The sequence below is a fragment of the Theropithecus gelada genome, chromosome 15, assembly GCF_003255815.1.
Source record: "Theropithecus gelada isolate Dixy chromosome 15, Tgel_1.0, whole genome shotgun sequence".
In the NCBI taxonomy this organism is placed as follows: domain Eukaryota; kingdom Metazoa; phylum Chordata; class Mammalia; order Primates; family Cercopithecidae; genus Theropithecus; species Theropithecus gelada.
This window is the reverse complement of record NC_037683.1, coordinates 11,359,172-11,385,680: the sequence shown is the minus strand read 5'-3', so window position 1 is coordinate 11,385,680 and position 26,509 is coordinate 11,359,172. Positions and strand designations below refer to the sequence as shown.

General features: G+C 45.7%; 1 protein-coding gene across 2 annotated transcripts in view; it reads left to right on the top strand.

The window, feature by feature from the left end:
* STXBP1 (syntaxin binding protein 1) overlaps window positions 1–26,509 on the top strand; it is an 82,331-nt gene that overhangs the window by 36,629 nt on the left and 19,193 nt on the right. For both annotated transcript variants that reach the window (XM_025360809.1, XM_025360808.1), the window contains exons 2-12: window positions 3,352–3,401; window positions 5,727–5,808; window positions 10,686–10,762; window positions 12,567–12,645; window positions 13,645–13,748; window positions 15,756–15,904; window positions 17,813–17,897; window positions 18,677–18,807; window positions 20,504–20,611; window positions 22,645–22,705; window positions 25,375–25,440. In XM_025360809.1, the coding sequence (XP_025216594.1) occupies window positions 3,352–3,401; window positions 5,727–5,808; window positions 10,686–10,762; window positions 12,567–12,645; window positions 13,645–13,748; window positions 15,756–15,904; window positions 17,813–17,897; window positions 18,677–18,807; window positions 20,504–20,611; window positions 22,645–22,705; window positions 25,375–25,440 (992 nt within the window). The remainder of the gene's footprint in view (window positions 1–3,351; window positions 3,402–5,726; window positions 5,809–10,685; window positions 10,763–12,566; window positions 12,646–13,644; window positions 13,749–15,755; window positions 15,905–17,812; window positions 17,898–18,676; window positions 18,808–20,503; window positions 20,612–22,644; window positions 22,706–25,374; window positions 25,441–26,509) is intronic.

Below are 26,509 nucleotides of genomic sequence, written 5' to 3'. Positions count from 1 at the left end.
TTTTTTCCCATATTATTACTTCCAATGGGTTCATGGTATTCCATTGTACAAATGTAACCTAATTAACTTAACCACTGCCCTATTATGGATATATTGGTTTCCAGTTTTTCACTACGCTGAAATATGTAAAGTAGTCTAAATGGCTATTGGGAATATTGTTGACCATGGACAGATTATGCAGGCATTAAAATCCTAGTAAGCATTTTTATTAAAATGGGTGAAATGAGTACATTAAGTGAAAAAAGCATAATATAAAATTATATATATATATATCTACAGCATTTTTTTTTTTTTGAGTCAGAGTCTCTGTCACCTAGACTGGAGTACAGTGGGGTGATCTTGGGTTACTGCAACTTTGCCTCTAGCTCAAGCAGTCCCACTGCCTCAGCCTCCTGAGTAGGTAGGACTACAGGTGTACGCCACCATGACTGGCTAATTTTTGTACTTTTTGTAGAGATGGGATTTCACCATGTTGTCCAACCTGGTCTTGGACTCCTGGGCTCCAGTGATTTGCCTGCCTTGGCCTCCCAAAGTGCTGGGATTACAAGCATGAGCCACCACACCTGGCCAACATGATCTTAACTATGTAAAAGTGCATAGAAAAAACTAGTATGAAATAAACTAAAATGTTAATTATGCATTTCAAGTTGACATGATTACAGATAATTCTTCTTTTCGATTTTTTTTTTTTTTTTTTTTTGAGACGAAGTCTCACTCTGTCATCCATGCTGGAGTGCAGTGGCTGGATCTCGGCTCACTGCAACCTCCGCCTCCTGGTGTACAAGCGATTCTCGTGCCTCAGCCTGCTGAGTATCTGGGATTACAGGTGCGTACCACCACGTCTGGCTAATTTTTTTGTATTTTTAGTTGAGACAGGGTTTCACCATGTTGGCCAGGCTGGTCTTGAACTCCTGACCTTAGGTGATACGCCCTCATCAGCCTCCCAAACTGCTGGGATTACATGCGTGAGCCACTGCACCCTGCCTGATTGTTTTTTTTTTTTTTTCTAATCTTTTTTATTTTAAGATGGAATCTCGCTCTGTCACCAGGTTGGAGTGCAGTGGCATGATCTTGGCTCATTGCAACCTCTGACTCCCTGGTTCAAGTGACTCTCCTGCCTCAGCCTCCCAAGTAGCTGGGATTACAGGCATATACCACCAGGCACAGCTAATTTTTGTGTTTTTAGTAGAGACGGGGTTTCACCTGACCTCATGATTCGCCCACCTAAGCCTCCCAAAGTGCTGGGATTACAGGCATGAGCCACCGCACCTGGTCTGATTGTTTTTAAGTACATCACCAATACATGGAATTTTTTCCTTTCCTTCCTTCCGTCCTTCCTTCCTTCTTTTTTTTTTTTTTTTTTTTTTTGATAGAGTCTCTGGGTCTGTTGCCCAGGCTGCAGTGCAGTGGTGCAATCTTGGCTCACTGCAACCTTCAGCTCCTGGGTTCAAGCAATTCTCCTGCCTCAGCCTCCTGAGTAGATGGGATTACAGGTGTACACCACCATGCCCAACTAATTTTTGTATTTTTAGTAGAGACGAGGTTTCACCATATTGGTCAGGCTGGTCTCGAACTCCTGACCTCAGGTAATCCACCCACCTCGGCCTCCCAACATGCTGGGATTACAGGTGTGAGCCACTGTGCCTGGCTGGAATTTTTTCTTTATGCTTTTCTGTGTTTTCCAAGTTTACTGCTCTGTGTGTGTGTGTGCGTGTGTTTACTATGATTCAGTGATTACTGAAGATAGTCAAAAGCAGATTTAGGAACCATTAAGCCCTAGATAATTGTCTAACTGTTTGAAGCATACGTGCTGACAACAGCTCTTGCCCTTCAGGTTGCTCTGGGTGTGTGTTACTCGGGTTTACAGAGTAGCAAGAGTGGACTTTCCTATAGAGCCTCCACAGCTGGTCGGGGTGTGTGTGGGGAGGGGGTGTGTGTGTGTGTGTGGTGTTCTAGGTAATGGGGCTTATCAAAATGGTGATTTGGGGATGAGAGTGCTCAGGAGATGTGCTCAGGGTTGGGAACGCTTCACAACTGCTCCTCACATCTGTTTTTAGAGCTTGAGGAGGGCTCATGCGGCCTGAGGCATTGTCACCACCTTTTACCCACTTAACTTTAGGTAGTGGTTCTCAAATCCGAGCCCTTTTGGGGGTTCATGAGGTCAAAACTATCTTCATACTAAGACCAAGATGTGGTTTGCCTTTTCATTTTCATTCTCTCACGGGGCATGGCGAAGTTTACCAGATGTTATACATTTCAGGACATACTGGCTGCAGAAGCAGATAGGAGAATCCAGAAGTAGACAGGAGAATGTCTATGAGGCCAGACATTAAGAAGGGTTGCAGAAATGTAAAACAATGCCAGCCGTCTCCCTAAAAATGTTTTATTATGACAAATATATTTATTTTTCATTAAAATGCTATTTATGTTAACATACAAGTTTATTATCATCTTAAATGAATTAATATTGTTAAAAATTTCTCAGTTTAATTTCCAATACGATAATTAAGAGTATAAAGAAGTTATGAGACCAAAAAGTTTGAAAACCACTGAATTAAGGAGACTGGAAGATAACTTTCTTTTTTTTTTTTTTTTTTTTTTTTGAGATGGAGTCTCAGTCTGTCACCCAGGCTGGAGTGCAGTGGCGCAATCTCGGCTCACTGCAAGCTCCGCCTCCTGGGTTCACCCCATTCTCCTGCCTCAGCCTCCCGAGTAGCTGGGACTACAGGCGCCCGCCACCGCGCCCGGCTAATTTTTTCTATTTTTAGTAGAGACGGGGTTTCACCATGGTCTCGATCTCCTGACCTTGTGATCCATCCGCCTCGGCCTCCCAAAGTGCTGGGATTACAGGCGTGAGCCACCGCGCCCGGCCTTTTTTTTTTTTTTAAATTTTTGAGACGGAGTCTTGCTTTGTCGCCCAGGCTGGAATGCAATGGTGCGATCTCGGCTCACTGCAACCTCTGCCTCCCAGGCTCAAGCCATTCTCCTGCCTCAGCCTCCCGAGTAGCTGGGATTACAGGCATATGCCACCACGCCTGGCTAATTTTTGTATTTTTAGTAGCGACAGGGTTTCCCCCCTGTCGGCCAGGCTGATCTCGAACTCCTGACCTCGGGTGATCCGCCCACCTCAGCCTCCCAAAGTGCCGTCTTGTTCATCACTGAATCCCTAGCACCAATTACAGGTGTGAGCCACCGTGCCCAGCTGAGAACTATTTTTATGGTGGGTTGATTATGGCTCAGTAAACCAGTTGGTGAATTGCATGATTCAGAAACACAAAGCCTAAGGTGTGTAGAAGTCTTTGATATTACATTAATTCCCTCTCTCTCTTTCTCTCTTTCTCTTTTTTTAAGAGATTATGCACGATGTGATAAAGAAGGTTAAGAAGAAGGGGGAATGGAAGGTGAGTAGAAAGTACAGTTAATGGGCTTAAGGTGAGTTCACATGGAAAAATCAGAAGGGGATGGAGTTAGAGGAAAGTTGTAGGCAGGAATGAGGGCTTTTGCTGTCCAGAGAGTACAGAATGCTCCTGGATTGGAGAAAGGTGATCTGCTCTGCCTCACATTGCATATGGTCTTGGTTAAGAGGTCTGTGTGTCATAAAGCTTACCTTAAAGACCACCTTGTCAGGCAGTTAGCAGTGCCTGACTCTTTAGTTCAAACAAAACATTACCTGGAACCCGTTAGGTAAAGCAGAAGAAGGTATAATTCTGCTGGCTCTGGGAGAGGAAGAAGAGGCCTTCTTGCCCCTTTGTGGCCATAAAGCATCTCCATGGAGTCCATGCACAGTTTGGGCTCAAAGCCCTCATCTGGTCTATCCTCATTGAACTGTAACTACATAAGACAAAAATAGTAAGCTCGTTTATTCATATAACATTGAGAGCAATGCTGGAAACTATAGTGTACTTGAAAGAAGTATTTAAGCCAATCAAACTGAGAGTGGGCCGGGTTCCTGGAGTGGGTGGTACAGGAGTGGCACCTGCTGCCCCCTATGCATGAAGTCAGCATTTTAAGGACTACTTGGTTGTCTGAGGTTGAGAATTATACTGGCCAGAAGAGTGTGCAGTTTTACTTGATTTTTTTGCATGTTGCTGAAGGATTTATACCAACCAAGAAAGCCCTTAAGTTTTCCTGCAGTCAAAAGCCCATGCAGTTTCAAGTGCATTGGGCCTAGGAACAACAGAGCTGATTAGTATGGGAGGATTTTGAAGTCTCACCCGGGGCCTTTGTTTTAACCAGCACATCTGTCCTTACCACCCACAAGGGGAGGCCGTCCGATGGGAACTCTTTTTTTTTTTTTTTTTTTTTTTTTTTTTGAGACGGAGTCTCACTCTGTCGCCCAGGCTGGACTGCAGTGGTGTGATCTCCACTCACTGCAAGCTCCGCCTCCCGGGTTCACACCATTCTCCTGCCTCAGCCTCCCGTGTAGCTGGGACTATAGGTGACCGCCACTGCGCCCGGCTAATTTTTGTATTTTTAGTAGAGATGGGGTTTCACTGTGTTAGCCAGGATGGTCTCGATCTCCTAACCTCGTGATCCGCCCGTCTCGGCCTCCCAAAGTGCTGGAATTACAGGCGTGAGCCACTGTGCCGGGCCCGATGGGAACTCTTTAGCATACCTTTCTCTCTTACCCTTCCCATCAGTGACGGGCTTGTAGACATGTGAATTTTAAACCAATCTTGAGGAAGCTGCCTTGTATAATAAAAACTAATTGGCCCTTGTACTGCAGCAGAAAGCTTTCTCATCCACACTATCTGCCCTGATGTGTCTGCCTCCTATTGCCTCCTTCTCAGTTTATAGCATTACAAAAAGGGAGGAGAAATAGCCTTGTTTTAACTGCCAGCTTCTTCTCCACTGCGGGCTGAATGAAGATAAGAAAAGTTAGCTGAAGAGTTGCAGGTCTGAAGCTTTTGGGCCAGGACTGGAGCATTCTTGTTCTTCCAGCCTAGGCTGAGGTACACTATGTCCCAGCTGACATGTGTGTTAGTGGCACAGTTCTGATGATGCCTTTCATTAAGTCCCCACATGCCAGACCCCATGTGCAGGCGGTAGTGTTCACTCTCCCCTTAAACACAAGTGTATGCCCTGAAAAAGTACTCACTAATATGATTATCTCTGAATGTTGGAGCTGTAGATGATATTTTCCTTTAATTGTTTATTTATTTTTGAGACAGAGTCTTGCTGTTGCCCAGGCTGGAGTGCAATGGCGTGATCTCGGCTCCCTGCAACCTCCGCTTCCTGGGTTCAAACGATTCTCCTGCCTCAGCCTCTCGAGTAGCTGGGATTACAGGTGTGAGCCACCACACCTGGCTAATGTTTGTATTTTTGTAGAGATGGGGTTTCACCATCCTGGCCAGGCTGGTCTCGAACTCCTGACCTCAAGTGATCCACCCACCTCGGCCTCCCAAAATGTTGGGATTACAGACATGAGCCACCATGCCCGACTGATTTTTTTTCCTTTTTAAAATGGGTATTTACTTTATTATGGGAAATAAAAACTTTTTTTTTAAGTTTATAAAATTAGGTCAGTGAGAGGAAACTCTAACTCCAACAGTTAGGGTATGGGAGGTACAAGCGAGCATGTATCCCCTTGGGCTTCCGGTCCATAGGAAGTAGGGTTTCTTCTGTACTCTGCACTTCTGGAGCCCCTTTTGGAGTCTAACGCGGTAAGCTGAGCGAGAACCACAGCAGATGCCATGCAGCCAATATGCCGTTCTCTTTCCTTGCAGGTGCTGGTGGTGGATCAGTTAAGCATGAGGATGCTATCCTCCTGCTGCAAGATGACAGACATCATGACCGAGGGCATAACAAGTGAGCATGCTCTCTGTGCTTGAGCAGTACTGGAGCCTTCTCTCTGTGGCAGGCTTAGCTCTTTCCTGTTCGTTATTATCTCCTTTGATTTTAGATCTTCCAGCAACCTGTGCACTAAGACCAGAAGCTCCTGAGAGGCCCAAGGCTATCTTGTTCATTACTGAATCCCTAGCACCAAATCCAGGGCTAGATGCTCATTCAATGTCTGTTAAAGGAATGCCAAAAGAAAGGTTAAATCAAGAAAGAAAAGGCAGCCCACCCAAAAGAAAAAAGTTCCGAGCAGGCACTTAACAAAAGACGAAATCCAAATGGCCAATCAATCTATGAAAATTGTCCACCGTCATTGGTGGTCAGGGAAATGCAATTCAAACCAGAGTGTGAGATGCCGATATAGATTCAAAATATTAGAATATTTAATCTCTGAGAGTGCCAAGTGACGGTGGGGAGGTAGAAAAATGGAAACTCCTACGTGATGGAATGTCTGCCCCTTTGAAAAGCACTTGGCAGTGTCTAGTAAAGTTGAAGGTAGGCATGTCCCGTGAGCCAGCAAGTCTGTGGTCAGGCGTATGTCCTAGACAACCCCGGGTATGTGTGCCTAGGATACATGTGCAGGAATACATGTGCAGTGTTGCTCATAGGTGCCCCAAGTAGAAAACAACCAAAACATACATCAAGTGTAGAATGGTTAAGTCAGTTGCGGTGCAGTTACACAGCAGAACACTCTACAGGGACGAAAATGGGCGAGCCCTGAGCGCTCACAGTAACATGAATGCATCTGATAAACACAACGGTGAGCAAAGACAGCAAGACACGCAAGACCACTGATAGTGAGCCTTCATTCCACAGAGTTCAGACCGCAGAGCTCAGCTGTGTTGTTTTAAAATGCAGATGTAGGGGGTAAAACCTCAAGAGAAGAGTTCACCATTCAAAGGAGGATAATGATTCTGTTTGCAGGGAAGAGAGGAAATGGTGTTGACAGAGGGGAATGTGAGCTGGAGCCAGGGCACTTATGTGGTGCTGATTGGGTTGGGTTTTGTTTGTTAACTGGGGTGGTGCTTATTTAGACATTTGCCTTATAGTTATTTGTATGTTTATGTTTTGTTCACGCTTTGGAATGTGTGCTATAACTTTTGGTAAATAAGGAGTACGATTGCTGGATCACATGATGAGTGTGTTTAGATTTGTAAGATACTGGCAAACCAGTTTTCAAAGTGGCTGACCATTTTGCATTCCCAGCAATAGTGAATGAGAGTTCCTGTTGCTCCACATCCTTACCAGCATTTGGAGTTGTCAGTGTTCTGGATTTTGAGCATTCTACTAGCTGTGTAGTGGTACGGTATCATTGTTTTAACTTGCATTTCCCTGATGACCTAGGATATGGAGCATCTTTTCACATGCTTATTTGCCATCTGTATATTGTTTTTTGGTGCAGTGTCTGTAAGGTCTTTGGCCCATTTTTTAATTGGGTTATTTGTTTTCTTATTGTTGAATTTTAAAGGATCTTCGTATATTTTGGATAACAGTTCTTTATCAGATGTATCTTTTGGAAATATTTGCCCTCAGTCTGTGACTTGTCTTTTCATTCTCTTGATGGCATCTTTCACAGAGCAGTAATTTTTAATTTTAATGAAGTCCAGCTTATCAATTCTTTTTTTCATGGATTGTCACTTTGGTGTCATATGTAAAAAGTCACTGCAAAATCCAAGGCCGCCTAGCTTTTCTTTTATGTAATCCTCTAGGAGTTTTATAATTTTGCATTTTACATTTAGGTCTGTGATCCATTTTGAGTCAACATTTCTAAAGGGTATAAGACATGTGTCTGTATTCATTTTGGTTGCACATGGATGTGATTCCTTCATTTTTAAAAAACAGATCCAGTGTATCTTTCAGCAGAAGCATAGTCCTGTAAATGGCACAGTTTTTTGTTTTGTTTTGTTTTGCTTTTTTGAGACAGAATCTTGGTGTCTCCCAGGCTGGAGGGCAGTGGCGCAGTCTTATCTCACCACAACCTCTGCCTCCTGGGTTCAAGCAATTATCCTGCCTCAGCCTCCCAAGTAGCTGGGATTACAGGCACCTGCCACTGTGCCCAGCTAATTTTTGTATTTTTAGTAGAGACAGGGTTTCACCATTTTGGCAGGCTTGTCTCAGACTCCTGACCTTAAGTGATCCACCTGCTTTGGCCTCCCAAAGTGGTGGGATTACAGGTGTGAGCCACCGCACCTGGCACATATACACAATTTTTGATGTGACTTTTATATCATTTAGTGATCTAAGTCAGTGTGTTTTTTGTTTGTTTTTGAGACAGAATCTCACTCTGTTGCCCAGGATGGAGTATAGTGGTGCAGTCTTGGCTCACTGCAAACTCCGCCTCTGGGATCAGGCAATTCTCATGCCTCAGCCTCCTGAGTAGCTGGGATTACAAGCAGGCACACCCAACTATATATATATATATACACACACACACACACACATATATATATATATATATTTTTTTTTTTAGTAGAGACAGGGTTTCACCATGTTGGCCAAACTGGTCTTCAACTCCTGGCCTCAAGTTTTCTGCTCATCTTGGCCTCCCAAAGTGCTGGGATTACAGGTGTGAGCTACCGTGCCCTGCCCCAAGTCACTTTTAAGACTAGACTTGCCCCTATTTTGAGCTTACGATGTTATTTTCTTCATTGAATTTTTGAAACTATTTTTTTCGTCTATCAAAGCAAAAACAAACAAAACAACCCACAAAAGTAAAGGGGAAAAACACCAAATGGAGCTAACAAGGATCTAAGAAAAGAGCAGTAACCCCCTGTCCTCCCATCTCCCATCCTCGGGGTCCATTACCCCAGAGACAGCCGCCTCGCTCTTCATTCTGGTCATCTTTTTGATTTTTCTACATAAATGTTTGTTCTATTATCTCTCAATTCATTAATTGACTTCCTGTGGGAGATGGGGATTCAGAGCGCTCCACTATACACAGACTCTCTCCTACCCCCAAAAGTGGTTTTTAAAAAATATCCTGCGGCCGGGCATGGTGGCTCAAGCCTGTAATCCCAGCACTTTGGGAGGCCGAGACAGGCGGATCACGAGGTCAGGAGATCGAGACCATCCTGGCTAACACGGTGAAACCCTGTCTCTACTAAAAAATACAAAAAACTAGCTGGGCGAGGTGGTGGGCGCCTGTAGTCCCAGCTACTCGGGAGGCTGAGGCCGGAGAATGGTGTGAACCCAGGAGGCGGAGCTTGCAGTGAGTGAGATCTGGCCACTGCACTCCAGCCTGGGCGACAGAGTGAGACTCTGTCTCCAAAAAAAAAAAAAAAAAAAAAATGTCCTTACGGCCGGGCGCAGTGGCTCACGCCTGTAATCCCAGCACTTTGGGAGGTGGAGGCAGGCGGCTCACAAGGTCAGGAATTTGAGACCAGCCTGTCCAACATAGTGAAACCCCATCTCTACTAAAAATACAAAAATTAGCCAAGCGTGGTGGCATGTGCCTGTAGTCCCAGCTACTCAGGAAGCTGAGGCCAGAGAATCGCTTGAACCTGGGAGGTGGAGGTTGCAGTGAGCTGAGATCGTGCCCCTGCACTCTAGCCTGGACAACAGAGCAAGACTGTCTCAAAAAGAAAAAAAGAAAAAAGTGTTCTTACTTAGCAAAATTTAAAAGTTAGCAACCCTATGTTGAAGCTCTGAAATATTTTGGGGGCAAGTATTAGTGGCCTAGTAAATTAAAAAATCTATAACCACTGGTAAAGTAGATGTTTGGGGATTTTGGTATTAATTTGAACATTATTTGGGGTGAAAGTCTTTATAAATGTTCCAAGTCTTTATACATGTTACAATCCTTTAAAGTGGTGCTTTTATCTACTTAAATCATCTGCACAGGAAGAATGGCACCTGTATAATTGCCTTGCTCCCTTCATGCCAGAAGACAGTAGATAACACATTTTAAGCCTTACCAGGTGATTGGTAAGATTCTCCCAAAAGCTGTTCTTTCCAGGTGAAGTCACTGACATAACTGTAGAGGAAACAAGCAAACCAAAGCCCATGGTTTGTTTTAACCAAATAGAATGTTTAATCTTTGCACTATTGAAGGAAGCAATCTTGTATAGAGGATGTGGTTGGAATGCCTTCATTTGATATACAGAGGAGAGCAATGAAACTATCCAGCTGTTGATAAATAAACCCAACATGGAAATTCTAAAGGAATTGGGATTATCTAGGGCAGACAAGACAAAGCGAAAGAAGAGGCAGAGGACCCATTCTTGACAGAATTAGATAGCATTTTCCATTTTCTCTCAGAACAGATCAATGAATTTACTTAAACTGAAATGGGAAGTGAGAACTATCTAGTGTGATAAGATTTCAGATTTTCCTTTGTTGTTGCTTTTGTTTTTGAGATGGAGTCTCACTCTGTCACTCAGGCTGGAGTGCAGTGATCTTGGCTCACTGCAACCTCCACCTCCTATGTTCAAGCAATTCTCCCACCTCAGCCTCCTGAGTGATTGGAATTATAGGCACATTCCAACATGCCTGGCTAATTTTTGTAGTTTTTTAGTAGAGATGAGGTTTCACCATGTTGGCCAGGCTGGTCTTGAACTCCAGACCTCAAGTGATATGCCCCCCCTCAGCCTCCCAAAGTGCTGGGATTACAGGCATGAGCCACCATACCCAGCCTGGATTTCAGATTCTAACATCTTGGGCATGTTGAGACCATGGAATTCACTCCCAAGGAATGTGGTAACCTTAAGGAATGGGTGAATGATTGTTCCCCCTTCCACCACTGTAGATATTTATCTGCAACAGTCTGAAGGTAGCCTGTCTATATTGCTTCTGGTTTTATGGTCACCCATCATGTTTTCTTATTCACTGTGGGTTGTTTTGTTGTCTAGTTGTGGAAGATATCAACAAGCGCAGAGAGCCACTCCCCAGCCTGGAGGCTGTGTATCTCATCACTCCATCCGAGAAGGTAAACCTTCCACCAGAGGAGGACCCTGGCTAAGGTTAGATGGACTGGCTTGGGATTTATGTGGCACAGACTGTCTGACATTTCTAGGTTAAGCACGCATTTAACACACTGCTCTGTTTAAGCATGCAATCCACAGTGGGGTGGGGCGGAGGGTGGTGTTTATGCAGTGAGAAGTGATGTATTAAGCGTTCTTAAACACAGCAGCTGTGCAGAAAACCAGAGCCTGTGTTCCATGGCCCTGCATCATTCTAGTTTTCCCCCTGGCACTCCCTCTTCAGGTAGGACCCACTCTGTCTAATTAGCAGTCCACCTCCAGACTTTGGTATTTTATGCTTTCATTTTATTTTATCAATATCCAGTTACTGTTCAGATTTACCTGTCTTATAATTTTGGAGGTTACTTCAAATCACCTTCCAAACAAGGTCCAACTCCTTGTTTCTGGGTAATAGTTGTCTTAGGCAGATTTTGTTTTGTTTTGTCATTTTTGTTTTGTTTTTTGAGACGGAGTCTAACTCTGTTGCCCAGGCTGGAGTGCAGTGGCACAATCTCAGCTCACTGCAACTTCCACCTCCCGGGTTCAAGATTCTCCTGCTTCACCCTGCTGAGTAGCTGGGATTACAGGCGCCCCCCTGCCACACCCAGCTAATTTTTTTTTTTTTTTTTTTTTTTTTTTTTTTTTTTTTTGAGACGGAGTCTCGCTGTGTCTCCCAGGCTGGAGTGCAGTGGCGTGATCTCCGCCTCCCGGGTTCACGCCATTCTCCCACCTCAGCCTCCCAAGTAGCTGAGACTACAGGCGCCCGCCACCACGCCCGGCTAGTTTTTTGTATTTTTAGTAGAGACGGGGTTTCACCATGTTAGCCAGGATGGTCTCGATCTCCTGACCTCGTGATCCACCCGCCTCGGCCTCCCAAAGTGCTGGGATTACAGGCTTGAGCCACTGCGCCCGGCCTAATTTTTGTATTTTTAGTAGAGACGGGGTTTCACCATGTTGGCCAGGCTGGTCTCAAACTCCTGACCTCAAGTGATCCACCTGTCTCAGTCTCCCAAAGTGCTGGGATTACAAGCGTGAGCCACCACGCTCAGCCTTTTTTTTTTGAGCCAGGTCTCATCCATCACCCAGGCTGGAGTGCAGTGGTGTGGTCACAGTTCACTACAGCCTCGACCTCTGGGGCTTAAGTGATCCTCCCACCTCAGCCTCCCAAATAGCTGGGACTGCAGGCACACGCCACCATGCCCAGCTAATTTTTGGTAGAGATGGGGGTCTTGCTATGTTGCCCAGGCTAGTGGCAAACTCCTGAGCTCAAGCAATCCACCTGCCTTGGCCTCCCAAAGTGTTGGGATTACAGGCGTGAGCCACCACGCCAGCCTTAGGTGTCTTAGGCTATATAAATTTCCTCCAATTTGCACACTTTCTTTCCACTTTGAAAACTGGCCTACATATGAGTTTCTACAGATACAAGTAAATTGCCAAAAGGTCATCAATGTGAATCTCCTGGAAGGTTTCTGCCCAGTTTCCTTTTGTTGTGGGTGTCTTCCTAACAACTAATTACATGGCTCCAAAGAACTGATACAGTCATTCCAGAATGAGCTAAGAAGGCCTTTGTTCATCTAAACTCTGAAATAATACTAATTTTAAGTCCTCAGGACTTGGTTGTGGCCAAACATGAGTGTTAGAATTATGCATCAAAAATCTCCTGATTTTGTGCAAGTGTCTTGAAGCCATTGGATTTAACTCAGTTCAGATATAGGTCCCATTTGGCTCTAGAATTGGATTCAGGTCCCTCTTTTCTCCCCCTGTCCACAGTCCGTCCACTCTCTCATCAGTGACTTTAAGGACCCGCCGACTGCTAAATACCGGGCCGCACACGTCTTCTTCACTGACTGTGAGTACAACCGAGAGCTGTCCCCAGTCCCATCAGGCAGGTTAGCATTTCTGCACAGCTGGGCTGAGCCAAAACTAAGGCAGGTCAAGAGGGAAGAAATGGATTGTTACCATGCTTGTCCCAATCTGCTAGTTTCTCTTCAGAAGATAAATTGCATAAGAGACAAAAATAAGTGCACCAAATACAAACCCACTAGATCATGCAGTCCTTCCTGCTGAAAAATAGCACACAAGCACCTCTTCTCAGGACTGACAGGCTTGGTGCTGAGAATGACCTTCCTGAGGCTTGGCATTTCCTTATGTAGACTTCCAGTCAGCACTGTATGCTGTAGTAGGTTTCCATCAATTTTTCAATTACAAAGATATTCCAATCCAGTAGTCTTTGTATTAAATAGAACCTGCGTCATTACCGTGGAATTAGTTTTCTTATGTTGTGGGGATTTTATGCTCAGATTCTGGCAGAGAAGCAGAGGGAGATGAATTGACCTGGATAGCTACAGAGTATAAAACAGTAAGAATTCACCCAGAGATCTTCTCTCTGGGGATAAACTCCCACGGCACTCACCACTGAGGAAGTGGAAAGGATATAGCAGAAGAATGATTTTGGCCAGGTGCAGTGGCTCACACCTGTAATCGCAGCACTTTGGGAGGCTGAGGTGGGTGGATCACCTGAGGTGAGGAGTTCAAGATCAGCCTGGCCAACATGGTGAAACCCTGTCTCTACAAAAATACAAAAATTAGCTGGACATGATGGCAGGTGCCTATAATCCCAACTACTCAGGAGGCTGAGGTGGGAGAATTGCTTGAACCCGGGAAGTAGAGGTTGCAGTGAGCAAGATCACGCCATTGCACTCCAGCCTGGGTGACAGAGTGAGACTCCATCTCAAAAAAAAAAAAAAAAATCCTGATAAAATGAAGAGCCCACTGTACGTGTGCAGCTATTAAATGAACCAGCAAATGGACAGGAAAGCCAACTAACTGTCTTTTGTCATGCTTGCAGCTTGTCCAGATGCCCTGTTTAATGAACTGGTAAAATCTCGAGCAGCCAAAGTCATCAAAACTCTGACGGAAATCAATATTGCATTTCTCCCATACGAATCCCAGGTGAGCCTGAGTAGGGGGTGGGAAGGAAATCTGCATCCTCTCTTATTCTGAGAGGGTGGGGTGGGACCTACTAAAGAGTGGGGGAGGGAAGGTACCATGCTCTGAATTGCCAAATAACAGGTTATAAGTGAATGTTTACTGAATGGAAATAGTATTCCATAGGGCCTGCCCCCTGCCCTCATCTTACTCTCCAGTTGTTTCTGACTTTGCATCAGCCTTGTGCCTTTCTTTGTGTGCATTTCATCCTTGCTCTCAGTGCTCACTCTTGTCGGCTGACTCCTTGAATAACCACAGAGTAGCCAGTCAGAAACGAGCTTGGAAGGAGAGCGAGGGAGGGGAGCAGAAGCATCCCATCTGCTGCGAAGGAGACTGTTTTTTAGGTAGAGATAACCTCAGTTTGTCATGTGCTGAAAGAGCAGATGGCAGCCTTCGTCATTAGCTGTTAACACTTCAAGTGCCAAATGCCAGGCCCATAAAGTGCTCCCTTGGAAACAAACAAAATTATTAAACAAATAAAGGTGAAGCTGATTGTGAGAGAACAGACACAACTTGTCTTGGTATTTTAAGAGTTGTTAAAATGTCTTTTCTTACCAAACAAGGAAACAAAAACCACAGGACTTTGATGCATTTTATGGAGCTAAAAGATGATTGTGGCATATTGGATCTTTACAGATCAGCTTTGAGACACCAGAGAGTAACCTATTCTCAGAGAAAGAGAGATGCATAAGATGTAGTGTGAACATTTGAAAACAGGCTTCCTTCTCACTTGGCCTAAAGCCTGTCACCTGCTTGGGGAAAGGAATTTTTTTTTTCTTTTGTGTGTTCCGTCCCTACGTGGACAGAACAAAATCTAGCTTTAGCATATTCAACAATATTATATTTCAGAAATTTTGATAAAGTAATAAACTCTTTTTATATACCATTTTTAAAGATTAAGGTAGTTTATATAAATGAGAATTTAAGAGAATACTGATAACTGGAAGACTCAGTCATTTAAGAGAGAATCTTCAACTTCTAGCACACTCCAAAAAAAAAGAAATGGAAAAAGAAAAGACAAATATGGCCGGGCATGGTGGCTCACGCCTGTAATCCCAGCACTTTGGGAGGCCGAGATGGGTAGATCATGAGGTCAGGAGATCGAGACCATTCTGTCTAACACGGTGAAACTCCATCTCTACTAAAAATACAAAAAAATTAGCTGGGCGTGGTGGCGGATGCCTGTAGTCCCAGCTACTTGGGAGGCTGAGGCAGGAGAATGGTGTGAACCTGGGTTGCAAAACAGAGGTTGCAATGAGCTGAGATCATGCCACTGCACTCTAGCCTGGGCAACAGAGCGAGACTCCATCTCAAAAAAAAAAAGAAAGAAAGAAAGAAAAGACAAATACTCAGAACATACTACTGAAGATAAGGTATTATTAAATCCATAAATAGCTCCTTTATTTGCCCGCAGTCACACACAGTATCTGGCTTGTCTCTTATTTATTGAAACTAAGCTTACAATTTCCAGTGTAGTCTCACACTAACCCCTTCTGCTCTCCTCCTGGCCTTGTCACTGTTCTCCAGGCACCCGAGACACACACCTGCCCGAGGTCCTTGGTACTACCTGTTCCCTGCATGTGGAAGTCCCCTGCTGGTGATAAACATCCCACCTTCAAGCCCTTGCTCAGACGTCACCTTCTCAGCGAGTCCTGGTGTCCTCCCTGTCCAGCCCTCCTAGACATCCTCCCCTGCTCTGATATTTTCTCATATTCTTGCCAGTTTCTCAGGACCACACAATTCACTTTTCATTATGTTTATTGCCTGCTTTCTCCTACTAGATTGCAAACTCCTTGAGGATAGGGATGTTTTGGCCACTAATAGTTCCCAAGTCTTTAGCACGTGGGCACGTGGTAGGCACCCAGCACATATTTGTGGAAGAAACAGGAACATATTCTATAGACTCACTGCCAGGGTCGGAGAATACTCCGATAGTTCGCAATATGTATTAATACTTTTTCTCCTCCCCAGGTCTATTCCTTGGACTCTGCTGACTCTTTCCAAAGCTTCTACAGTCCCCACAAGGCTCAGATGAAGAATCCTATACTGGAGCGCCTGGCAGAGCAGATCGCGACCCTGTGTGCCACCCTGAAGGAGTACCCGGCTGTGCGGTATCGGGGGTAAGACAGCGCACCTTTCTGCCAGAGTGGCATCCTGTGTGTCCCCCAAGCGAGGAGCTGGCCTGGACTCCTCCTCCGGCCTTAAGGTTCCTTTGACAGTTGTCTCAAGAAGATCAGGATTTGAGCATCTCTCACTTAAAATTATTCTTCCAATGGTTTTGTTAGATAACAAAATAATGCTAAATGCTATAGCAAAATATAATAATACATGCAGAAAAAAGCACAAATCAACTATTGAATAACGAAAATGTGAACCTCTATGTAATTGCAACTCAGGCTGCCTACCATTTTTAATGTCTTTCTAATCTTTAAAGACAAATACTATCTTTACTAAAGATGTTTCAGAGTAAGATAAAACACAAAGAGAGTAATTCTCCAAAGGACATGTTCCTCAGATTTTATAAAGCCACGCATTCCTCACTTGCTTGCTGTGTGCTGAGTGCTGGGGCACCTGAAGCTGAAGACCCGGCCCATGATCAGGGAATATGGGTGGGATTGCCTTCCAGCGTGTGTGTGCATGAGAGATGCACCCCTGCAGGCTCGACCCTGCGAGACAGGACACGCCAAGTGCTGGGGGCAACCACAGTAGGGAGAGGGCCCTTTGAGCCAAGGGTGAAGCCAGTCTGCAGACCACAGGTGACAATAGGCTCATGAGGAGAGAGGGGCCAGCATTTTGTGTGTACAATTCGCTCTTGCATTTGGTATAAACAAAAACTTGGAGTTGGGAAAACGTGGGGCACATTTGGGGAAGACGGGTAGTCTAGCACAGTGTATGTGTAGGGCAGTGGCATGGGATGAAGCCAATTCTGGAGGTCTCGGAAGTCAGGTTTGGGATTATGTCCTTCAGTGGTTATCACTGGAAACCTATGGGGGATTTGGACAGGGGGGTGACCACAGCACTCTGGGAAAGTGAAGGCTGGAATATGAGCAGGAGTCAGGGCAAGGAAAAACCAGAAGGGGTGGCTAAACAGGAGGCCACTGCAGAAGGAACAAAGGGCCTGGTCTTGGAGTGATGGGAATGGGGTGGACAGGTAAGGATAGAATCTGAGAGGGTGCAGAGGTAGACTCGTAACTGCCAGCAGGTTAGGAGTAGGGCAGGAAGGGCTTAGGCTGCCAAGGCATTGTGCTGGGTTAACCAAGAACTTGGTGTTGCCACGGATCATGGGTTCACCCATCCTGTGGCCTCATTGTCTGCTGGAAGTTGTGGCCATAGAAAACACCTCGTGATTGCTGTCCCAGTGCCTGGCTTCCCTCCACTGTTGGTACTCATGACAAAGCCGGCTGGCAGTTAAGAAATGGGACCTAGGTGGCGTCTCCTGACTGACCAGCAGGAGCTCAGGCTGGTAGCAGGGCTGCTGCAGTGCTGACACTGGCCAGGAGGCAGGCAGCCACCGGCCCAGCATCAGGTCAGGTGGGGGCCAGGGAGTGCCATCAGACCCAACCATGGGGAAAGGTTCAAAGGTTCTCACATTGTTCTGGCGATGCCAGCTGAAATGTCACTCTCCAACAAACAAAACAATACAAGACCCAAGAGAATGTTAACTGAGGGAAGTGAGAATCATGGGAGTTAGGCTGGGGGCCTGATCGTGGCAAAAGGTTGACTGACTGGTCAGGGCCCCCAGTGGAAGTGCGGTGGTTTATCTGAAGCTGCTTGGAAAGATGTACGTTTCCACTTAGATAATTCTGGGAAAAAAGCAATAAGAAAATCACTTATTTATGGTCCAGGCACTGAGCTAAGTGTTTTATTTTGCTTTTCCTTTTCTAATTATACTCTCATTGTAAAAACACCAATACAGATGATGCTCACATCTCCCCTAACCCCCTGCACTGCTTGACTTCCTTTCCTGGGGGCAGCTAGCACTATCATGGTGCTGGGTGGTTCATGCTCTGTCACTCCTCCTTTGTTAGGGAATACAAGGACAATGCCCTGCTGGCTCAGCTAATCCAGGACAAGCTTGATGCCTATAAAGCTGATGACCCAACAATGGGGGAGGTAAGTCTGGCTTGGACCACATTGTTTTCTTACCAAGGACCGCAGTGTTTGTGTGGCAGTCCCAGAGACAGCTTGGTTCTGTTGCCACAGAGTGTATGTCAGTGCTGCTTTTCCCGGGGACTGGCCTCCAGCGAAATGCCCGAAGCCCCTGGGGCAGGGCGATCTACATGTGTTCAGCGTGGCCAGGGTGACCAACTTGTTCTGTTTGCCAGGGCTTTCCTGATTGCAGCTCTGAATGGCCCACGTCCTGGAAAACCCACAGAAGCACAATAGCAAACCAGAAAACCAACACTGACACGCTCTTCAGAGCTCATTCAGCATTCCCTCGTTTTTACACATGCTCTGTGTACAGTCCTGTGCAGTTTTACACATGGATAGATTCATGTAACCATCTTACAATCAAGATACAGAGCTGTTTCCTCACCACCTTGATTTTAAAACTGAAAGTCCCAGGTCCTGGGAACCCGCTCAGTCCCGGGCACACTGGAGGGTGGTTGCCCCATTTGTAGTTGAACTTGGGCAGCACGCTCCTACAGAAACTCACTTCGGCTCCTAGCATTTCATATCTGCCTCTAAGTGCGCTTGCTATGAAATGGAAACACTGGAGTCTTTTAGGGTGTTTTTGGTGATCTTGTCCAGTGGTAGACTTCTGTGCTGCGTTAATAGCTTTGCACCTCAGAGTTTGCTTCCTGCTGCCCTCCTTTGCAAGAGGGGTTCACTAGGTGGAGAAGCCGGAGTTGGCTGAGTAGCTTGTGAAGCATCTCCCTGTTTTCCCCCAGGGCCCAGACAAGGCACGCTCCCAGCTTCTGATCCTGGATCGAGGCTTTGACCCCAGCTCCCCTGTGCTCCACGAATTGACTTTTCAGGCTATGAGTTATGATCTGCTGCCTATCGAAAATGATGTATACAAGTAAGTATAGTGTTACAGACCCCAGAGCTCTGCACATGAACCAAAAATATGTCTAGAAAAAGAACGGGTTTTTTTGTTTGTTTTGAGACGGAGTCTCGCTCTGTCGCCCAGGCGGGAGTGCAATGGTGTGATTTCGGCTCACTGCAACCTCTGCCTCCTGGGTTCATGCAATTCTCCTGCCTCAGCCTCCCAAGTAGCTGGGGTTACAGGTGTGTGTCACCATGCCCAGCTAATTTTTTGTATTTTTTTTAGTAGGGATGGGATTTCACTGAGCTACCACGCCTGGCAGAAAAAGAGCGTTTTTTGTTTTTTTTTTTTTAAGACGAAGTCTTGCCCTATCACCCAGGCTGGAGTACATTGGCACGATCTCAGCTCACTGCAACCTCTGCCTCCCAGGTTCAAGCAATTCTCCTGACTCAGCCTCCTAAGTAGCTGGGATTACAGGTGTGCGCCACCACGTCTGGCTAATTTTTTGTATCTTTAGTAGAGATGGGGTTTCACCATGTTGGCCAGGCTGGTCTCGAACTCCTGACTTCATGATCTGCCTGCCTCAGCTTCCCAAAGTGCTGGGATTACAGGTGTGAGCCACCGTGCCCAGCAAAAGAGTGTTTTTAACCCTAGGAAAAATGGTTCATTGATACAGCCTTGCAAATTAGCCTGTAAGTTCTTCTGTGAGTTCCACAGATCCACGTGGCATTTCTAGGCAGGAACTCATGACCTGTCCTCTTTTTGGGGAGGACAGGCACTTTCGGTCTTCGTTTCCCGGCTCACATCACCTCAGGTCATAGCCTACTTGGATATGTTAATATGTTGATTTTGTGTTTATGTGTGTATCTCATTCAGAGGTGAAATTTTTATTTTCTGTTGCACTGGTTCTGCCTCTCTGGAGGCAGAGTTGAAACTTCTTGTTTATAGATCCTGAAATATGGTGATGATGAAATATATCAACAGAAGTTTCATACTAAACTTTCCTTACAGAGAAGCTGTTTTCTTCATTTATAAAAAACATTTTTCTTGGTAACAATCATCAGAAATTTAGTTTCTAAAAACCAGTTTTTCCTTTTATGGAACCACACTGCATGAGAAACAGACTGTATGAGAACAGACATTGTTCTCATGGCATTTAATGGCACCCATCATAAAGATAGTGGTTTCAAAATGAAGATTCCAAAAATATGAGTGAATCTCGGTTCTCCCTGTTGGTAGCTATAATTTGTGCTTCCTCCAGCTGTTTGCGATTTCCCTTGTGATGAGTGCCGAGGGCCCATTGCAGGCAGCTGCTGGAAGCTATTTAGGCACCACACATTGAGGATGACATCCCAGTGCCTTTCCAGAGGGACAGATATGATCTTTACCTTTCCCCTATAAATAACTAAACTCATGTATGACCTGACTTCATGCCCTGGACAGGCAGCTCAGGTGGAGCTTGTATCAGCTGACCCAGAAGATTTTAAGACAGAGTTTCAAGTTGGTTGACTTTGAATAGAGCTTTGAGTCTCTCCTACCCAAGGAATTGCAGCCCAGGTCAGTGCTGCCACAGCAGGCCTGACTGACACGTCCAATGTTCGGGACTTGCTGTGACGGCACTTGTGAACATCTGACAGCTGAGGGTGGTGAGCTGTTGCTGTAAGCTGAAGAGGGTTCGATGACTGTTGTGGAGACAGTGCGCTCCAGCTGAGTCCCGTCTCCATTCTAGGTACGAGACAAGCGGCATTGGGGAGGCACGGGTGAAGGAGGTGCTCCTGGACGAGGACGACGACCTGTGGATAGCACTGCGCCACAAGCACATCGCAGAGGTGTCCCAGTAAGAGCCCCCTACCCCCTTCTCCAGCGAGGCGCCTCTCCCCAGCTGCTGTTGATGATGTGCTCACTCTGGGCTCCTCGTGGGGGCTCATCCTTGTGTGAATTCGTTTCCTTGGCAGAGTCATCAACATGCTAACCCATAATGATAAATCCCTTCTGTTCTCTGAGCTTGAGCTACTCCGACTTCGTGAAGTTAGAAAATCAATTTTGTATTAGGGCTGCTTTTAGGATTCTTGGAAAACATATGTAGCTCTCTCAGAAAAATGCATTACAAACATTAAAAATTTAAAGCTAGTTCATTCCGTTGAAAGACCCAAACACCACAGTATACAATTGGACTTTCTTTTTTATAGCTGCTATATTCAACCTTCCCTGTTTTACCTACAGTTCCTGAGCAATAGCTGATGTCTCCTTACTAAACTGTATCCAGCTCTGAAAATGTTTCAGAATGTTTCTAATATTTAAACATTGTTGTAAGACCTTTAAACCGTAGATAATGATTCTGCTTTTTCAGAAAGACACATTCTGCTACCCTGAGTTAGCGATATATTCAGGAAATTTCCCAGGAAGAGTGAGAAAATAATACAGCCTTGGATAGTTCTGTTGTTTAGAGAAGAGGTCTCTAAAGTTTTTTGATCACTCAGCTTAAAAAGATATTAACCCATGGCCTGGCATGGTGGCTCACACCTGTAATCCCAGCACTTTGGGAGGCCGAGTCAGGTGGATCACCTGAGGTCAGGAATTCGAGACCAGCCTGGCCAACATGGTGAAACCCCATCTCTACTAAAAATACAAAAATTAGCTGAGCGTGGTGGCGTGTGCCTATGGTCCCAGCTACTTGGGAGGCTGAGGCAGGAGAATCACTTGAAACTGGGATGCGGAGGTTGCAATGAGCCAAGATTCCGCCATTGCACTCCAGCCTGGACAAAAGAGCAAAACTCCGACTCAAAAAATAAAAAAGATATTAATCCACATTTCAGTAAATTAAATGTATTTATGAATTTAAAATATGCTTTATTGTACTAATGTGTGTATTTATAACATATATATATGTTTGTATATTTTTCAAACATGAATTATGTTTCACTATTTATATTCCAACATAAATTTGAAAAGAATGAGGTAAAATAAACACAGATATTCTAATATTTTCTTCTCTTTTCTCCTTGAATAATCTGGTACACCCCACTCTGGAGATCACTGGTTTCAAATATTAATTAGAAAAGCTACGTGTCTCTCTTCTCTCTTAGAAAATAACTTCTTTTCTTTTCTTTTTTTGTTTTTTTTTTTTAAGACCAAGCCTTGCTGTGTCACCCAGGCTGGAGTGCAGTGGCACAGTCTCAGCTCACTGCCACCTCTGCCTTCTGGGTTCAAGCAATTCTCATGCCTTAGCCTTCCAAGTAGCTGGGATTACAGAAGCGTGCCACATGGCCGGGCGCGGTGGGTCACGCTTGTAATCCCAGCACTTTGGGAGGCCAAGACGGGCGGATCACGAGGTCAGGAGATCGAGACCACCCTGGCTAACATGGTGAAACCCTGTCTCTACTAAAAATACAAAAATTAGCCGGGCGAGGTGGCAGGTGCCTGTAGTCCCAGCTACACGGGAGGCTGAGGCAGGAGAATGGCATGAACCCGGGAGGCAGAGCTTGTAGTGAGTGGAGATTGCGCCACTGCACTACTGCCTGGGCGACAGAGCTAGACGCCGTTTCAAAAAAAAAAAAAAAAAGATGTGCCATCATGCCCAGCTAATTTCTGTATTTTTAGTAGAGACGCAGTTTCACCATGTTGACCAGGCTGGTCTCGAACTCCCAACCTCAGCTGATCTGCCCGCATTGGCCTCCCAAAGTGCTGGGATTACAGGTGTGAGCCACCACACCTGGCAAAAAGTAACTTTAAATGCATACCTTACTGGCAGGAAAATCACTTTAGGAGTACCACATATTCCTAAAGGAAAAAATTGCATGACTCCTATAGCATCCATAGCAAGGCCTATGGTGTTGCTGTGAAACTTAGCTGCCTCCTTTTATTTTCCAGGGAAGTCACCCGGTCTCTGAAAGATTTTTCTTCTAGCAAGAGAATGAATACTGGAGAGAAGGTAAACCCATGCCATCGCTCAAATGCTCAGTAAATTAGTCCCTGCTTTCTCTCTAAGAGCAGGGAAGTTGCCTCCTCTGAATAGGACTAGTGGGTTAGAAAGGTCATATCCCTTTTTTCGTTTACATCATTTTGCCTTATTTTTATTTTGTTATTATTATTATTATTATTATTATTATTGACAGAGTCTTGCTCTGTTTCCCAGGCTGAGGTGCAGTGGCAGGATCTTGGCTCACTGCAACCTCTGCATTTTGGGTTCAAGCAATTCTCCTGCCTCAGCCTCTTGAGTAGCTGGGATTACAGGCATGCAACACCACCCCTGGCTAATTTTTTTGTATTTTTAGTAGAGATGGGGTTTCACCATCTTGGCCAGGCTGGTTTTGTACTCTTGACCTCAAGCGATCCACCCACCTCAGCCTCCCAAAGTGCTAGGATTACAGGTGTGAGCTACCGCGCCCAGCCATTTTTACACTTAAGATACAGATCCAGGCTGGGCGTGGTGGCTCATGCCTGTAATCCCAGCACTTCGGGAGGCCAAGGCAGGTGGATCACAAGGTCAGGAGTTCGAGGTTAGCCTGGCCAACATGGTGAAACCCCGTCTCTACTAAGAATACAAAAAAATATCTGGGTATGGTGGTGGGCACCTGTAATCCCAACTACTTGAGAGGCTGAGGCAGGAGAATTGCTTCAACCCGGGAGGTGGAGGTTGCAGTGAGCCAAGATTACGTCATTGCACTCCAGCCTGGGTGACAGAGTGAGACTCTGTCAAAAAAAAAAAAAAAGATACAGATCCAGAACCCCTAGATTTCGATATTTACAGAGAACTGCTTTTTGTTACTCTGAGGGTTAATATTTACTGTTTTGGATCATGCTTCATTTTAAGCCAGAAGAACAAACTGCGAGACCTTTTTTTAACTTGTAGTGAAATTATAATTTATGGCCGGGCGCGGTGGCTCACGCCTGTAATCCCAGCACTTTGGGAGGCGGAGGTGGGCGGATCACAAGATCAGGAGATTGAGACCATCCTGGCTAACACGGTGAAACCCTGTCTCTACTAAAAATACAAAAATTAGCCGGGTGTGGTGACGGGCACCTTGTAGTCCCAGCTACTCGGGAGGCTGAGGCAGGAGAATGGCATGAAGCCGGGAGGCAGAGCTTGCAGTGAGCCAAGATTGCGCCACTGCACTCCAGCCTGGGTGACAGAGCAAGACTCCATCTAAAAAAAAAAAAAAATTAGAATTTATAACCTACCTTACCTGAGCCTCTCCATATCCTGCCTGTTTATCAGAGGTGGCGCACCTTTCTTAGTCAAGGGAAGTGGAATTACCAAAATGCAACTCTGGTTGTATTACTCCCTTGCTTAAAACCATTTAGGGACTTCCTGTTCCCCTTAGAATAACTCCCATCTGCAACACACACACACACACACACACACACACACACACACACCCCTACACCCCTTCCAAAGCCCAGATCATGAGCCCCACAGGCCTCTCTCTGGTCTCATCTCTGCCCCTGTCCTTCTTGCCCTGCCTTCCTGCTCCAGCCATGCCAGGGTCCTCTTGCCTCAGACCTGGCCATGTTCTTTGGCTCAAGCATCATTTCCTCAGGGAAACCCTCCCGGGTCCCCTACCTAGACTAGGCAGACGTCTGTGCCATGTGCACCCACACTACCTGGTGAGTCCCCTCGAAGGGCCCTGATCTCTGCAGTGCTTTATCTGGCTCCTCTCCTGGATGCTCTGATTCTCTGTGAATCAGAGATTCTTTTTTTTAATTTTGTCCTTGTATCTCCAGCACCTAATAGTTCCTGGTATATAGTAGTAATTCGGTAAATTTTTTTTTTTTTTTTTTGAGACGGAGTCTCGCTCTGTAGCCCAGGCTGGAGTGCAGTGGCCGGATCTCAGCTCACTGCAAGCTCCGCCTCCCGGGTTCATGCCATTCTCCGGCCTCAGCCTCCCGAGTAGCTGGGACTACAGGCGCCCGCCATCTCGCCCGGCTATTTTTTGTATTTCTTAGTAGAGACGGGGTTTCACTGTGTTCGCCAGGATGGTCTCGATCTCCTGACCTCGTGATCCGCCCATCTCGGCCTCCCAAAGTGCTGGGATTACAGGCTTGAGCCACCGCGCCCGGCCATTCGGTAAATTTTTGTGGGGTAAATGGATGGGATTAGATGGCCTACACAGTTAGAAAGCACACAGACCCATCTTGCCCCTCGGGTGCAGATTCCCACCCTCTCTGACCTCCCTGTTCTCCTGTCCACGCAGCCACAGTCTTTCTGCCGGGAGAAAGTGCAAACTTGATGCTAAGGCTGCTTGAGCTGAGGATGAAGAAAAGCAATGAATAGAAAGATTTTTTTCCTCACCAAGAATTAGCTCTCAACAGCTTTCTAATTCAATAAGCATAGAATAAAATGTAACTTCTAGAGACTTCAGAGTTCAGTTCCCAACCTGTAAGGCAATCATATTTGGATCAAAAAAATTTTTGAGCCAGAGGCCTGGAAATCTAAACACACATGATCTTGTGTTTCACAGATTCATTTTGAGGGTTACGGAGAGTGCATTTGGGAACCCTAGTGAGGGCGGCTGTCCTGTCCTGTGCCCGCCAGCCTTGCAAAGCCTCCTGACATCAGGGCCATTAGAGTGACAGCATATGCTTTCCTTTCCCTTACAGACCACCATGCGGGACCTGTCCCAGATGCTGAAGAAGATGCCTCAGTACCAGAAAGAGCTCAGCAAGGTATGGCAGCCCCAAATCATCTGTTTGAATCATTGAGTAGAAACAACCGCAAAAAGACTTCTCAAAGCCCTACTACTCTAATTGATCTATGGAAAATCACAGATTTTGAGTCATCTTCAATTTTTATTAGAAAAGAAAATGAAAGGCTGGGATAGGCACCTTATTTCCTGTCACTTTCTTTTCCCCTCTTTATGTTTTCCGTCCTATTCCCCTGCTGTTGGCAGGAGGCCTCAGTTCACCACATGAGCCTCTCCACAGGGCTGCTTGAGCATCCTCCCAACAGGGCCACTGGCTTTCCCCAGAGTGAGCCGTGTGAGAGAGAGAGTGCTAGGAGGAAGTCACAATACCTTTTCTGTCCTGATCCTGGATGCCATGCATTATCACTTCCTCCACATTGCTTATTAGAAGCAAGCTACTAAATCCAGCCTACAGTTAAGGAGGGAATGAAGCTCTGCGTCCTGAAAGGAGGAGTATCAAAGAATTTGTGGATGCATTGTAGTAATAAAACCATCATTGGCTGGGTGCGGTGGCTCATGCCTGTAATCCCAGCACTTGGGGAGACTGATGTGGGCGGATCACCTGAGGTCAGGAGTTTGAGATCAGCCTGGTCAACATGGTGAAACCCCATATCTACTATAAGGACAAAAACTAGCCGGGTTTGGTGGCACATGCCTGTAATCCTAGCTACTCGGGAGGCTGAGGCAGGAGAATCACTTGAACCCAGGAGGCAAAGGTTGCAGTGAGCCGAGATTGCACCACGGCACTCCAGTCTGGGCAACAGATGAGACTCTGTTTCCAAAAAAAAAAAAAAAACCATGGTGCCACCTGCCCTCATAAAGGAGTTCTCCTTCCTCTTAACTCTTCGAATGTGGTTTGTCCCTCTCTTTTGACATGTAACATTTTCTACTTTGTAGTGATTGTGTACCCGCTTGTACACACGTTTTACCTCCTTTCTGAGGCTAGAGACTCCTTGGTGCCCAGCGGTGTTTTATACATAGTAGGTGCTCAGTAGATGTTGCATGCATCCGTGATTAGTCCCTTGGTCACAAACTGTTGTGCTTTTTCCTAG